A 16,528-nucleotide genomic window follows, 5' to 3' on the forward strand; every position below is an offset into this window, starting at 1 on the left:
TTACCGTGGCTTGTTTACATTCTGTGACTGACTGTGATTGGACACAGCCGGTCACATGGTAAAGAGCCAATTTCATTGGTTCTTTACCCTGATTGGGGAAGGGCTGTGTCAGAGTGACATGCCTCATCCCTGATCGCCACTCTTCGCACCCCTAGAGGCGTGCACGAGCAGTGTTCACAAGGATAGTGCCCGTGACTGGCTGCAAAAGTGTTTTTTTATTTGTGGTTTGTCACTTCTTTCTTTCTCACTTCTTTTCATGATGAGTAGGGTGTGGGTCCTTGGCCTACCTTGAAAGTCTTGGGAGGGGGCAGATATGGCCTTTTGGCTTAGTTCACCCTCTCTCATGGGGTCTCCTTTCAGGGGAGCCCCACCTAGTACTGGGGGTGGGCTGTCTCAGCAGTCCTCCCAGAGAACGGGATCTGCCGGGTTTCGGCTGGCCAGGCCATAGTGAGTACCCTAGTCCCTGTCAGGAGTCTTGCGCCCCGGGGGATCAAGGTCAGGGTCCGTTCTTTTTGGAGGTGGACTTTTCACACACCCTGTGCACTCTGTGTGTCTCCAGGTTTGCGTGTGTGCACTTTTTTATGCACCTGGTGTTAGTACGGGATTAAAATAAAAAAAATGTAAAAAGTAAATAAAAATGTATAAACTGGAAAAAATCATTTTTTAAAAATTGTAGTTTTTGTAATGGGGGGGGGGGGCTGTTAGGTAGACTGTAAGGGGCCACATGATTTCTAATGGCAGCCCTGATCATCAAATCATCAATAAGCATCTGAGTATAGCTGCGGAGAAAAAAAAATAATCTACCCAGCTCCTTATTTCATGCATTAGCATTCAGTTTGTTTAACTAAATTGACCTGCTACTCTTTCTTGCCAGCTCCTGCCTGTTACCCTGGTTAACCTGCCCCTGGTCCTGTCTTGACCAGTCCTGGTTAATCTCCTTTCTATTTTTAGCCTATATATAATTTACGCATGTTCTTCATATGCTCCTTCTAGGGTATGCAGGGAAATGAAGTGGGAGGGGACCATAGGGAGACTATTGTAAAATAGAACATGAGAAGAGTAAGCAAACAGGCAAGTGATTCATGATGCTGAGAGTGTAAAGTGTAAATGGTTCCTTTCAGTACTGCTAAAAAAAACAGGAGGTACTCTTCTGAAAGTAGTAAGAGAACAGTGTAGCACTAAGGAGAAATGAAGCATGCTTACTGAAGGTGTAAATCTGAATAGATTAAGGAGCCTATCATTGCTATTACCTAGTATTGTCTATAAAACAGTAAACAACACAAAAGTGAGTTAGGCTTTGGTATCAATAAAACACTAAGCTTCAGAACTTGTTAATACATATGTGTAAATTTTAGAGCTAGGTTAAAATAATTAAAGCCTTAATACAACAGTATTACTTATTTTTTTTTTTTTTTCATATGATAAGCCATTAGTGCTTACAGGAACAATTCCCATAAATTGTACTCCTGTTGTAACTGATTATTGCTTTTAGCTGTTACATTTAAGAACTTAATCCAAAACACCTGAAAACAAAATATAGTCAAGTGCAATATACTGTATACATGCACAGAAAATAAAATAGTTAAATACCTTTAACATCTTCCATGCTTTCATATTTTCTAAGGTTTAAAAAATCACAATCACTTCTGGGCAGTAGCCCAGCTTATTTAAATTTTTCACAGCTCTGTATATCTTGCGGTTGAAGTGATAACAATCTAAGCAGTCCAGTCTTAGGCCATCCATACACAGTTTGAATCTCGGTCGTTTCAGTAGCAACCACCTGAGATTCAAACCATTAATGAGTAGGCTGAATGTACCAAGTTGATTAATTGATCAACTTGGGTACAACCAGCACACCGAATTATGTTGCGATTATCGCTAGTGGCTGCTATAGCCACTAGCGATAATCACTGTCTTCTTCCGGTGGGGGCAGCTTCCCCCGCACACCCCTGCTGGGAGAAGACACTTGCTGATTTCCCTGTCAGCACTGTCTGTGTTGATGGGTGAATCGTACAAATTTATTTTCTGCAACCCATGGTAGCAGGAATAAAATTTGCACCATGTATGGCCTACCTTATAAAAAACCCTTTTTCCTGCCCAGAAGCAATTTAGGTTCTTTTCAAGTTATTCTGATTGTTCTCAGGTAGTGTCCTACAATATCACACAAGCTTCCTACCATCTGTAAAAGGCTTAAAATATAAACAATTAAGCAGTTACAGCCATATTAAAAACAACTGACTGTCGTAATTACTTTTACTAGTGTCATATAGCTTTCTCCAACCCCTACAACTGCCACTTTTGCTGGACAACATGGCCTGTTAAAGGAAGTAGAAAAATATCTACTTTCAGGATCAACAGGTTATAAAAGTATGTTACGGGAGCAACTTAGACAAAAAATAAATTGCTGTGTTAACGCTATTGACAGACTGCATCATAAATTAGATTATTGATTTTGCCCATAGTTACACTTTGGTGTATTCAAACAAGGTTCAGACAACTTTCATCCAGATTGTTCTAATGGTAATCAAATGGAATATGTGTAAATCTTGGGTAAAAGTTATAGAAAATGTGTAAATAAACCCCTCTAAGTATGCATTTTTCTTGATGAACTATCAGGACTTTTTTACAGCTGGAACTTGGTGGAACTCAGTTCCACCACCTCTGGCTCAGGCCCTTTGCTGCCTGCTCACCACTATCACTTGTAAACCCAGTACATTTTTGTTAAAATACATCCATTAAAATTCATACCCAGATATCATGGACAATCCACACCATAATGATACAGGAATTTCTCCTGTACATGCCTATAGTGACAAATATTATCACATGTGACAAAACAAGTTGATTCATCTAAAATAACATCTTTTTCTGTTGTGATGCAGAGTTGCAGACACCTGACACATCAAGCTGACTCAGTCAATAAAAAAGCCAAATATAGGTGTTAACAATATTTTAGCTTTTTGCACATCTAAAGTTCACAAAGCAAAAATAACCACAAAAGAATGCATAAACCTCAAATATTACTGTCACACTGAGTTCTGATTATAAAAAACAAATGAAGCCAAGGCCTGTAATAAAAAAGTAATGGCAATTAATCCCAGGCTGGAGGGGCTCCTTCTTAAAGTGGTGGCGGATAATGCTGTCTGCTACATCAATGATACAGCAATTCCTTAATCACTGGGTTATGATAGAGGATAGATACACTTAGGGGTGGGATCTTCCATATTACAAATACAAATATAAGATACAACTTAGCTCATAGAATACACAAAATGCCTTCTCCTTCTCCCAGTAGCCAAATATTATGGCTATGGGGAGCCCTTGAAATACTGAAACGTTTTATTCATTTTAATCCTGATACACATTTAAAATAAATGGAAAATAAAGGGAAAATGTAAAATATTTCTTTAGTACGGCTTGGATTTAACACTTATCATTACACACAAACTTTATATGTATGATTTTTAATGAATAAAGTCTATACGCATCACGCATTGTTGAGTGGTATTACAAACAATAATATTACTCAGAATAATGGTATTTGTTATATTAGGACCCTCTTGTCTGTATCTGAGATGCTTTTGCTAAAGTTATACAAACAGGCTATAAGCTCTAAATATAGTAGACCTAAGTTCAAAAAACCTACCTCTCTTGAATAGCCTAGTCTCTGCAACTATTGCCCAATTCCATTTTTGTCTGTTAGCCACAACTAAAGAATAGGCCTGTGTAAAGTAGTGGGCCTGATTAGGTTCTCATGCAGAGACATAACAGAGCCTTTGTTTCTTGTAAATTGTGTCCCTTGCTGCATCTAACAGATGAAAGTGGAAGTAAGACATCTGCTGTAGGGAATCCACTCTGGAAAAGAGGAAAGTATTTTAAACCATGGTCTACTTTATGTTCACAACTTACTGTATGGTGTTAGGTAACGGAAGTTACTGTGTACATGAAGTCAGACCTTATTTAGATCATCGGTTCTTTAGAAATGTTCAAAAGCTGCACATTGATGCCACTTTTCAGCAGATGTTCTTATTAACCACTAATTAATGTGTCTTTGAAATAGCACCCCTTGAAACAAAACATTAAAGTTAAGTTTGTTTGCAATAAAATATACAGTTGGGCAGCCACCCTAAATATTTCAAGGGACAGCAAAAATATAGAATTTGAAATTTTTGAAATCTTACCTGCATAGAATTCAGGACTGTAAACTGCACCAACAACAGGATTTAACTTCCACCCTAGAACACATATATGTAATAAATAAATAGAAATGATTGGCTAACATTTTAATAGGTATCTGCACACTTGAAAATTACATAACATATTTACCTCAATAGAACAATGAGTAAAGAGTAGCAATTACCAAAGATGTACTGTATCCAGATTCTTTTTAGTTTGGATTTTTTTAATTTTGCAAAGTAGAAAAAGAGCGATAAATTCCAGAAAAGCAGAAAATATTTTTGACTGGATTCTTGTCACAGCAAGATTACCAATTTACCTGTGGCTATAAATTATGACACTCTTTCTTTTTGTATCTCTCATCTTCTAGCACAATTTATCTTTATTCTTTTCTCCACTAATTCTGGCTGTGTTATGCTCAGCTCTGCACACTTACACATTTAGAAAGTACAGTAATATGCCTAATAAATAGAAGTCCTAAACTGTCAGAGATCTATTGGTTATTACCAGCCACTTGTTGTTTCCACAGTGGCTCACCTGATTACTATTAAGCAGCTTAGCTAATTTCCTCCTTGCCCTTGCGTGGTCTATAATCTCCAAGTGTGTTCCTGCATCGCTTCCTGTGTTCTTGTGTATGAATTGGCCTGGCTGACTTTCTTTCCAGTTGCTGTTCCTGATTTTTGCTCCTGACTATGCTGACTTCTGGTTTCCTGGCCCTGGCTCATCTGTTTCTAAACCCTGGCTTCTATTTTTTTATTACCTTCCTGAACTGTGTTATTTTTGCTATTTCATCAAAATTGTGATTTTAACTGCACTTCTTTCTGTCTCCATTTGCCTTACGGTTCCTGACAAGATCAAAGACAATGAGTGGACGTTAAAAAAAAATTTTGGAGGACAGCCCAGTCTCATGACTTGTCAATATCACATGACTCCTTGAATAATGGGATTCACTCTGTTGCATAGGATATGGCAGGCTCCATTACCCAGCCCACATTTTTTGAATGTGCTGCAGAATTCAGTCCACAGTATGCAGCAGCACTGTGAAGTATAATGGAGAGCAGATTTGCTCTTTGCTATTAGGGATGATCGAACTTTTGAAAAGTTCAGTTCGACCAGAACATCCGAACTTCGGTAATCAAAAAACACAATTTTGAAGCCCTAAAACCCAATAAATGCCCCTAAAAAGTGCCCAGGGTTCTGGGTCATGCCCCAGGGACTATTAATCACACAAGAAAAGTTTTTTAAAATTGTCATTTTTGATAGAGAGCCAATTATTGAAAAAATTATTGGGAAAAAATGAGATTTCTTTGGATTTAGTGTCGGGGGGGGGGGGGTCTAAAAAGTGAACCTGTGAAGTTTCAGCTCTGTAGCATGTCCAGAACCAGAAAAAAAAGATAATTTTTCTTAGAATTTTTATTAGCGCAGGGATGGGGTTCCGCTCCTATCACACCTGTATGTGTGTATGTGTATGTGTACACATACACACATATAGGTGGGAAAGTAGCGGTACCCCATCCCTGCAAATAATTTCATTAGCGCAGGGATGGGGTTCCGCTACTTTTACACCTATATGTGTATATGTGTATATATACATATATGTGTGTGTGTATATATACCCCTATACAGAAGTTCAGATGTCATGCTTGCCTCCAAAGACACCCAAAAAATGCCCAATAAACGCCTGCAACAAAAATGCCCAGTTGTGTTGTTGCAGGTGTTTATTGGGCATTTTTGGGGCATCTTTGGAGGCAGGCATAACATCTGAACTTCTGTATAGGGGTATATATACACACACACATATATGTATATATACACATACACACATACAGATGTGATAGGAGCGGAACCCCATCCCTGCAAATAATTTCATTAGCGCAGGGATGGGGTTTCGCTACTTCCCTTTCCCATAGATTATTGAATATAACTATAGTGGTATATAGTACCCTAACTACACTAGATATCCCTTTACTCACACTAATAATTGCTAAATGAGACTTTTGCAGCAGGAGTAACAGAACTGCTTCCACTCTCTTCCACAGCCCCTGTATTACAGTGCTAGAGATTTGGCAGGGCTATGTTATATACTGGGGGGGCGTATTCACTACTGATTGGCCTCTGGACCCCCTAGTCACTCCAATCACATTCCTAGCATCCTCCTGCCCCCTCAATTGGCTTTTACTGATGTTTCTGGTCCAATCACGGGCTTTTAAAGCCCAGTTCCTGTCCCATTGCATTTTGGTCGGTTCTGGTTGCCGAATTTCGAACAGTCAATGTTCGGGTCGAACCGATGGTCGACCCTAACCATTCGATCATCCCTATTTGCTATCAGTGGATCCCATAGTGTTAAGAAAAATAGCTGCTTTCATTTTTTTTATTTTTTATATGTTTTATTGAATTTTGCCAACTTAACAAAATAATGAGGATACATATATAGAGTATAACTGTATAAAGGTAGCAACACTGACAATAACAGAGTACTAATTTCAAAACAGCATAGTACTACTCCTACCACATATCATCGAGAAAAAAACCTGGGTGAAAATCTAAGCTCAGAATAATGAATTGCCCTAACAGAAAGTATGGATGGAGACCCTGCACAGACAAACTATATGTATGAAAAGTCTAAGCAATATGCCCACCTACATGGGCTAACTGCTGTCATTGAGGTGCCTCATCCTCTGCATTCTCCTTGGAAAATTGGAATATAAAAACACTTACGGCATTACAGTCCTACATAACATAATAAAGAAGCTGGAGAGAACATTATGAAAGTGGGGGGGTTGCCAATTCAAAGGCAAAATGGGGCAGCCCCAGTAGGAATAACACAAGTGGAAAGCTACAACCTTAAGAGTCCTCTTATCCTTCAAGCCATTGTACTCATTGCACGTGTGAGAGCAAAGAAATCCTTGAAGTTAAATGTTCAAAGTAAGATTAACTTCTCCAAGGCAGAACAGGCTGCTTCTATGAAAGCCTGCCATCTATAGGTGAAACGTTGAGAAAATAAGTTGTGCTGCAGGATCATGTCCAATTTCTCTCTGAATAGCAGAAGCTTTAACTCCCTCTTGACATATGAGATGACTGGTGGTATTGCAGAAATATTGCTCTTTGAGCCACAAGTAAGCATATCAGAGAATGTGCGGATCCCTGTGTCAACAAGTTAGGAGCTCCATTAGGGATGGGAGCCTGGTTGTACAGTGACAAATAATAAAAGAAGTGGGTCATTAGTGATCCACTAATTTGTTACACTCTGATCGAATGCAATAACTTGGTCCCAAAACAGCGATATGGAGGAACACAACTAAAAACAGTAATAAAATGATGGGCAAGTGGAATGGCGCAGTGGGCAGGTATGTGATTGTGTTTTTGAGCAGTTTGAGTATTTTTTGGAGACAAGAAAGGCGCTATCCAAAGGGGATATAATAGATGTGCAAAGATCACAATATTAAACAGGTGGAATCTCCCAAAGAGTAGAAGCAGAAAGTCCATGCCTCCATATCACCCACTATCTTCTTTATTAGAGAAGGGTAGTTAAGATAATACAGCAAGGAAGGTACTCTCCCTATCTTAATGCCCGGATACTTGATATACTGCTTAGCTATGGGAAATGGGGGAGATCCTATCTATAGGGAGATGTAGCATAGGTCAGAGATAGCATTTCATTCTTAGAGATATTAATCTGCAGTCCAGAATATTGGTGAAAGGTGTTAAAGACCTTGCAAATGGTGTGCATATCAGACAGGAAAAAAAGTATGTCATCAGCAGAGAGAGCTATGCAGTGTTCCTCCCATCCTACACACACACCATGGAGAGGTGTCTGTGAGTTGAGAAAGCGAGACAGGGGTTCAATCGCCCAGCTGAAGAGAAGCGGGGATAAGGAGCAGCCCTGTCTGGTGCCTTTTTGTAACTGAATGGGATTGGAGATATAGCCTTCTGCATTTACCCTAGCAGAGGGTGCAGTGTACATAATGAAAATTAAATGTTGAAATGGGCCCAGGAACCCTAATCTCTGAAGATTTCAATCTCTCCCAAATAGAGCCAATGGAAGTTAACATTGTCAAAGGCCATCTCGGTATCTTAAGTGAGGATCACAAGGTCCTCAGAAGGATGGGCTCTCGCATGCTCCAACACTGCTCACACTTTCTGAATGTTTAATGAAACAGACCTACCCTTGGTGAAGCCATCTTGTAATGGATGGATGAGAAAAGGCATAATTTTGGCCAGGCGGGATGCTACTGTTTGATGTTTAAGAGTGAGATCGGGCAGTAAGAGCCCATTTCTGTGGGATCTTTTTTTTTTGGCTATCAGTTAAATGTGGGTTTAATGGCCCAATGAGGGATAGGACCAATCCTCCCAGATTCCCTGATATATTGCCAACAGTGTGGGGGCAAGAAAGTCAGTAGCAGTCTTGTAAATCTCCAAGGTGAAACTGTCAGGGTCCAAGGCTTTGCTGTTCGCAAAGCTAGAGATTTTCTAGGAGACTTCCCACAGTGTTGTCGGGGCATTAAAAGACTAAAGGAAAATTGACCCCTATGGACTTTTTTTTGTTTCACTAATGATGTCCGGACTGAACATAATGCCGATTGTGCCTTTTCTGTGTTCTTTTTCTCCTACATGCACTTATGCACTTCTTTGCTATTTTATATTTCTGTATGTTGTTTTGAATTTGTTAAATAAAGATTATTTAAAAAAAAAAGACTAAAGGAAAGGGTCTAAAGCAGGCAATGGCAGAGCATTTGGAAATCCAGACATATCTGATAAATTTGTCTGTGAGATGCATACAAGTTTGTTTAAATTTTTTTTTAAATTGTTGTTGATGTCTCTAAGGGAAGAAGTAATTCCCTGATGATCCTTAAGCATCCTGATGTGAGTTGGTTGATAGGGATACTTGCACAAGTTTGCTAGCAATTTACCCAACGTGTTGCTGAATTTATGGTAGAGCAGATTAGCGTATGACCAATTAACATGTTTTTATGTTTCTGCCCAATGGTCAAAAAGTTGTTTAGCCTCGTGCCAGAGTTTTCTGCGCTCCAGGGTGTTTTGTTGGACAAGCTGGGTGCTCACTCGCTTCAATATATTTCTTAGAAGCATGTTTCTTGAAAGAAGAGGCACAGGAAATAATCATACCCCAGAATATATTGCGATTACTCTTGTGGTAAGTGTTAGTTGTACTATATTCCAGCAATGCCTTCCTAATGATGTGTTGAAAATTTTCATCATGGGCAAGGAATGTGGAAAATCTCCAAAGTCTGACAGTGCTCTGGGTGAGACAATCAGCTAATTGTATTGATATGGGACTTCGGTCTGATTGCCATCTCGTATATACATGTGTCCTGCATTTGCAATATCAGAGCCGAGTGCAAAATAAATAGTCTAGTCTAGTAAAGTTGTGTGGTGGGTGAGAGTAGAACATAACTCTGGATCAGCTGCGTGCATAAAATGCCAGGCATCAATGAGGTTTAAAGCCTCAACAAACTGGGATAGCAGACAGGGAGGATCTGAACGACCAGTCATGGTAAAGTTGTTGGGAGATGTTCTGTTAAAGTCCTAGTAAGTGGGCTAAGGTTGGGACATTCGCCAAACGCACTGTAATAGAAATGTTTGGTTGAGGAGTTTGGAGTGTAAATGTTTGTAATTAGCAGGTCTTGGGTGGGGAAACGCAGGTGTATCGTGGCAATGTGGCCCCATCATCATTATCAATAGATATTAGATCACAGATTAAATTTTTTCTAAATAATATTAGCACCCCAACTTTTGTATTGACTGCCACAGACCCCACTATGTGGCCTACCCATATTTTCCACATTTGGTGGAAATTGTCGGTTGTGAGGTTGGTTTTAAGCAATAAGGCTATGTCTGTGTTAAGGCATTTCAGGTGTCTAAGCACATTCATCCTTTTAGCTAGTTTTGCTCAGGTGTCTCTGGTCTGGGGATTTTTCTTTACCTCAATAGCTCACTTTACACACCATCATAGTTTGCTTGTCTTTTAACATGTAAGTATAATCAATCTTTTTTTTAGTTTTGAATAGAGTAGGGAACAGTTAAAACCCATGGGTTACTTACAGTTCTGGAGCTGCATGTGAAGGGAGTGAGACACAGGGGCTCCACCACAGCCTGCAAAATCGCTGGCATATAAACTCCCAGGACAGCCCTAATACCACCGATGCCTTCTACTACTCACAGTACACGACTGTACAGAGCAGTATCTCACCAGCCTCCACTCTCTATCTCAGGCTCTCCCCTGAACTCTGCCAGCTAAACAAGTCGCAGAAGAATCTAAGATGGCTGCTAGGACAGAGACTGAGCCTGAGAGTGCTGACATGCTCTCCTCTGAGATGCTGGAGACTGATCAGGCAGACCCCCATGCAAAAATAGCACAGGCTGTTGCAGCCCTTTTCTCCCCTATCATCATGGCAGCTGTCTAAAGAGCAGTGGCCAAAGGCGTTACCCAGTTTTGTAAGGAACTAGCAGATCAGGCACAGGGACTCTTGGTACACTTCCACGCTGGAGGATGAACTGTATTAGACCAGTGCCCCCCTGCAGCAGCACTCCCAAATACACGCTGCAATACAAGAAATGCTGAAAAATCATTCTCAGAGGAACAACTTACAAAAAATGCTGTTCACATTCCCGAGGCTCTGGGGCTATCTGCTCATTGTGTGGCAGAATGAGTGCACATGCTGGATCCACATGCTGGATCAAACCACAAGTCCTCCAGGCCTGTGATTTTCAAGTACTTAAATTATGCAGATAGGCTAGCTATTTTGCAGAGCTTCTCATTGTTTGTATATCTTGTGCCTGTGCACACACTCTGGATAAATGGGACTCACTGGGTTAGTCTTATGGTTTATTCCCATGCTTTATTTCCTTACTAACTGAAAGTTACTTGGGATCTGGACTTACTGAACATTTACATAGTTCTCCCTCAATGATTATGCAATACCTTCCCCTAATACCATCTTAAGTTAGCATTAGGTGTGGTATACTATTGACTCATTGGGGGCCCTCTGATCTCCCTTCATCTGTTCACTCTCCCACTTCTTTCCCTTTCCCTCTTTCCCCTCCTTTCTCTATCCCTATTTTCTTTACCCAGTTCCTTAGTATATTCTCCAAAATCAATACTTCATACACACCCCAGCTTTAATTTATGCTGCTTTGATTGATTGTATTGAGACGTTATGTTCACTATGTAGATTATTCCTCTGTCTGCTCTGTGCAAGTCTTTTTGTTCATACCCATTTTGTATAAAAAAAGGCTATTGAAATATAAACAAATATATATAGGACTTACTATGGGTATCCTCTTCCTCTTTTAGCACACCTTACAGGGCTGCATGCCCAGTTCTACTTCCAGTGTTCAGGCTTGAGGTGTATCTGTGTGGATTATTTAGTGCAGGTGTGGAAAAAAGGGAAGTTACAAGATATCGCTGTTACCGTAGGTCACTTTATTTTGAAAGTCATCTACTCTGAGAACTTCTATTGCATAAGAGGATTGGTATGCCATCACCCATAAGCCAGACAGTTAATTATAAGTTGACGCTGTCCAATAAGATTATATCATCTCTCCTCATCCAAAGGCAACCCTCTCTATGATTACTCTGCATACCTTAATGATTAAATAGCAATCTCCTGGGTTTTGTTTTGCTAATTGTGTCTAGTTCTTTCCTTTCTTAGTTTGGGCAAATCGGTTATTTCTTTGGTCATCTATCTTAGATCATGCATGCTCCTCAACCCCATCAGGTTACGTCCGCAGTATTTAGGACAAGTTTGCCGTTGCTGTTTTCTTTGACTCAGGGAGATTGTTACGGGGTAATGTGGCAGAGCCTGACGTAAGAGGAGTGGCTTACCGGGTAACTGGCGTGGCACAGGTTCACCAGAGGCGCGGAGTCTAAGTGTTAGCCGGTTTTCACCAGGGCCCCAGATGGTGGGGATGGATTTGGCTGCTTACTAACACCAGGTCGCGGTCCCCCGGATTCCCTGGTGGAGCCAGGATCAGGTCCAGGACCAATAGCCGGTAGCGGATAAACAGATCGGGATCAGGCAGGAGAATAGTCAGGATAAGCCAAGGTCAAGGCGGGCAGCAGGTAATCAGAATCCAAAGACAAGCCGGGTCAGGTAAACAGGAACAGCAGAATACAAACAGGCACAGGAAACAGGAGAGCTGAAGCTAACACAGCAACTTCCTGTAGTGACAGCTGTGTTTAAATAGGCCAATTTGGTAGCCTCGAGCTATACTGAGGTAGCCTCTAACTATTCCAAGGTAGCCTCTGACTATTCCAAGGTAGCCTCTGACTATTCCAAAGTAGCCTCGAACTACTGCAAGGTAGCCTCGAACTACTGTAAGGTAGCCTTGAGCTATTGTAAGGTAGCCTCTAGCTATTCAAGGTGCCTCTTCGAACGCGCAAGCGCATAGGCATTCGCCGGTTGGCGGCGCCAGTGCGCCTGCGCAGGGTATTGATTCCCTGACAGAGATACAGTCCTTTGACAGTCCTTTTCAATTACTACTCATTATGATCATGCACATAATTAAATATCTATAGCTCTGTCACAGTTCTATTTTGGAATACCAATCTGGTATACAAGTCTTGGAAGGCAGAAAACTATTATCCTCGATCTGGGCTGTTACCACATGATAGAATATTACCCTTTATATAACCAACCCCTCAGAGGTTATTGGCAGAGAGTATTGAAATGACGTGCTCTGTTAAACCAAGCCAGTAAGAGATTATCAGGGATTTGTGTTTCTTTTGAAGTACTTCAAAATTTGTCAGCAGTCATTCCACAAGAATGGTATTGTATATCTAAAAATGAAGCTTGCCAATTAGAGGACAGAAACAGAGTCATTATACTTCCACAATCCAGTCATGACTAAACTGCTTTGCTTTGAGAGTGGTAGAGAAAAGTAAATGGTCAAGACATGGTATAGTGTCTAGCAGGGATTTCTGCATCGGAAAACTCTCTGGACAGTTACAAACTCTTTGGCATGTAAAACAGCTCACAAGTACAGTATGTATTTCACTTTCTGTTTAAAATTACAATATTGTGTATGATAAACTAAGTACCAAAATTTCAATTAGGCAGTTATATTTTGCATACATTTCATAAATGGAAAGCCACTGCAATATGATTGTAACCTGCCAAAGATGTAAGATTTTAATGAATCTCACATCCTTCACACAATTATGTCAAGAAGTCAAAAAGATCTATATCTTGCACTAATAGGACTTCAATTTGTTCATTAAATGTCTTCTCAGATACAGGTCGATGCACACAGCTGAGAAGCACCTTCAAATTTAATTTTCTTCCCACTACATTTTCTGATGGCTGTATTAGCAAACTTTTTTTCTGAGTCAATGTAGGAAAGACTTAATTCATCATGACGAAAATAACACCAATTAAAATTTATTTTATCTTGTCAGCAAGATATGTGCTGGCTCATAAGTGTGTGGGTTAATCATGTGTGAGAAGAGCTAATGTCACTCTCTTAGTGAAAGAACTGCCACCAAGCCTGGTGTTTTCATTTATGGAGGTAAGCTCTTTGTTGTGGGTGTTAATGGCTATATTTGTCTGGATCTATTAAATGTCAATTATTCTTTGACATTTTGCCATTGCAAATGGCTGGTCATTAGAGAAATCAGTGCTCTTTCCTACTGCTTATCTATTTATGCAATATAACTGAATATGCCGTTCCTAGGTATTTGCTATACTTAGTTAGTATTTTACATAAGTTTTGTATTATAAATGTAAGAGTACTCTTAGTGAGGATGAGACACCATTACCTGATAATTCAGCAGTCCTACTGAAAGTTTCCCTACTTATTAACTGTTCATGTTCACACCATTTTAGCACAGTGTATTCCTAATTTTGTCTTTATCATGCCAGTATTAGGAACATCTGTTTTTGTCCAGAATGGCCTTCTTAAGCTATCCATACAATACCATTTTAATAATAACTTATCAGTATACACATAAACAAAATACGCAATAAAATATGTATTCACATATTTTACTAAAATTTTCTTCACATGAATATTGATTATAAACCCTAAGGCTACATTCACACCTGAGCGTAGCGTTTTTCGCGCGTTTTTTTACCGCGATTTTACCGCGATTTTTGCGGCGTTTTTACCGCGATTTTACCGCGATTTTTACCGCGATTTTTGTGCAGGCGTTTTTAGATTGAATAGAGATCAATGGAAAACGCCTGTAATCTGCCCAAAAAGAAGCTCATGTACTTTTTTGAGCGTTGGGCGTTTTGTATACAGCGTCAAAACGCTCAGATGTGAACAGGGGCCATTGAAATGAATAGGATTTGTCTTGTTGGGCGTTTTGAGAGCTGATCCTAGAGCAGAAAAACGCCCCAAAAACGCCCCAAAACGCCTAGATGTGAACGGAGCCTTAACTGTGAGCTTTAAAATAAAAACTTTAAAATAGAAGACCAACATGCACATAGCCTGATTGGATCTATTCAACTTACTTATCAAGATCTGAATTATGATAAAATGCTTGTGAAAGCATCTCAGAAAAGTTTAAGAAAAATCAGTCCCTGTTTGTGTACTTGTTCAAGGTAAGTGATCCAGATTATTGACATAAGAGGGTTAGAATGTCGGTCAGGTATCTAGTATTTTCAGACAGTCATAAATAGCATAATGTGCATTTGAAGTATATTTAGAATTAGCTGCAGGTAAATTAAATGGGATGCCTTAACAAAGTACATGGCGTAATGTGATTGTTGTGGAGGATGTGTGTAAACAAGCTTAATTTAAATTAAAGTTAAAAAAGAGACTAAAATATATTTTGAATATCTTTAAATATTTTAAAACATAAAATCATAGGATTTTATTGAAACATCTGGCTTCAGAAAAGTAATGGGGATTTGCACAATGGGGTAGTTTGTCAGACATCTGGGCCTATGTTTTCTCCAAACATCCATTCAGGTAAATGAAAATGTATTTTTATTGAATTTCACTTTTTACAAGTCCAGCCATTGGAGTGAATTCAGCTTTATTGGTTTTGAATAATAAGTACTCTATTAAGTCAATCACCCACTAATGTAATTCTTTTTCTATTCAGGAATTCATCAGTGTCATATGAGCGCGTGTGTCTGTCAGTTATTACAGATGCTAGAGTATAAAAACCAACAAAGTGTTGTAAAAGGGAAAATATAATCACAGAAAGAAAAACTTACCATTTGTGTATGGATTCAAAGTCTTTTTATTTGTCATCACACGTGCTGTAGCATTATTAACCTAAGCATATAAAAATCTGAATTAGTTTTTGGCCTTATCTAATCCGATGTTCTCTTTTTATGCATTTTAAAGAGAATGACATTTATTAAGTTTTATAACAATCATAGGAAAGCATAGACGGTAAAAAAAAAAAAAAAAAATCACATGTAATTATATTTAATTATCTCAATGCATCAGTATACATTATCTCGATAAGGTAACATATATCAATTACAATTTAATAAAGAGATGTTGGAAGCTAATAAAAATTATTTGCATAATATCAAATTCAGGAGTTCGAGTTTTGGAGAAATGTTTGTATTTTTTGAAAACCCACTGAAATTATAAATATGTAATTCAATAAAAGAGCCCAATATAAAATAACATGAAGTGTAATGGAGAAATTCTGTTAACCAAATCTACCAACTGCACAAGAAGGTTTAAGGGGGTAATGTATATAATAAATATCAGCAAAAAAACATGCGTTAAGCTCTTAAGTCCAATCCGCAAATGGAACAGACAGTAAAAAAAATGTGATATTTATCACCAGGGTTTTGCTGGTGGTATCACATGTGGTATTTGTCAGAAACAGTGTGGGGGTCCCCCCCAACAGCTGGTTGCTGAGGAGGGGTCAAGAAGCTGGCCGCTGCATCCTTATCAATGGATGACTTATCTGCTGAATGTAAAGAGAACATGCCAGGAATTAAAAGTTATGAAAAAAAAACAGCGATGGGTCCCTCCACCCCCCCCCCCCCCATGCATACCAGGCTCTTTGGGTCTGGTATGAATTTTAGGGAAACCCCACGGCATTTTTTTTTAAAAAGCATGGCGCATGCTGGGACAATTAAATAGCAAGGGGGTGGAGCCACCTGGTGACGCCACCGGATATCTACTTAGATATTTAAAAACTGTCAGACGGAGGAGCAGGCAGTCGCTGGGAGCCTTCGCCGGGGCCAGAGGTTTTCATCTTATTTGGGTCCAGCAGTGTGGTGGGCATCATGATTGATGTTGCATCTACTTCCAGGGACAATTTTTAAATAAAGGAATTGTCAAAAACTGTGTGTGTGTGTGTTTATTTATTTTTGACACTTTTTTGGTGAATGAGTAGGGGTACAATGAACTCCTACTC

General features: G+C 39.4%; 1 protein-coding gene across 7 annotated transcripts in view; it reads right to left on the minus strand.

Annotated features, from left to right (window-relative positions):
- RBFOX1 (RNA binding fox-1 homolog 1) overlaps positions 1-16,528 on the minus strand; it is a 1,110,521-nt gene that overhangs the window by 308,255 nt on the left and 785,738 nt on the right. For all 7 annotated transcript variants that reach the window (XM_082260840.1, XM_082260839.1, XM_082260837.1 and 4 more), the window contains exons 6-7: positions 15,360-15,420; positions 4,182-4,235 (exon numbers count right to left, since the gene is read on the minus strand). In XM_082260840.1, the coding sequence (XP_082116966.1) occupies positions 4,182-4,235; positions 15,360-15,420 (115 nt within the window). The remainder of the gene's footprint in view (positions 1-4,181; positions 4,236-15,359; positions 15,421-16,528) is intronic.

This window comes from Pelophylax lessonae, assembly GCF_965119305.1.
Source record: "Pelophylax lessonae genome assembly, chromosome: 6".
In the NCBI taxonomy this organism is placed as follows: Eukaryota; Metazoa; Chordata; class Amphibia; order Anura; family Ranidae; genus Pelophylax; species Pelophylax lessonae.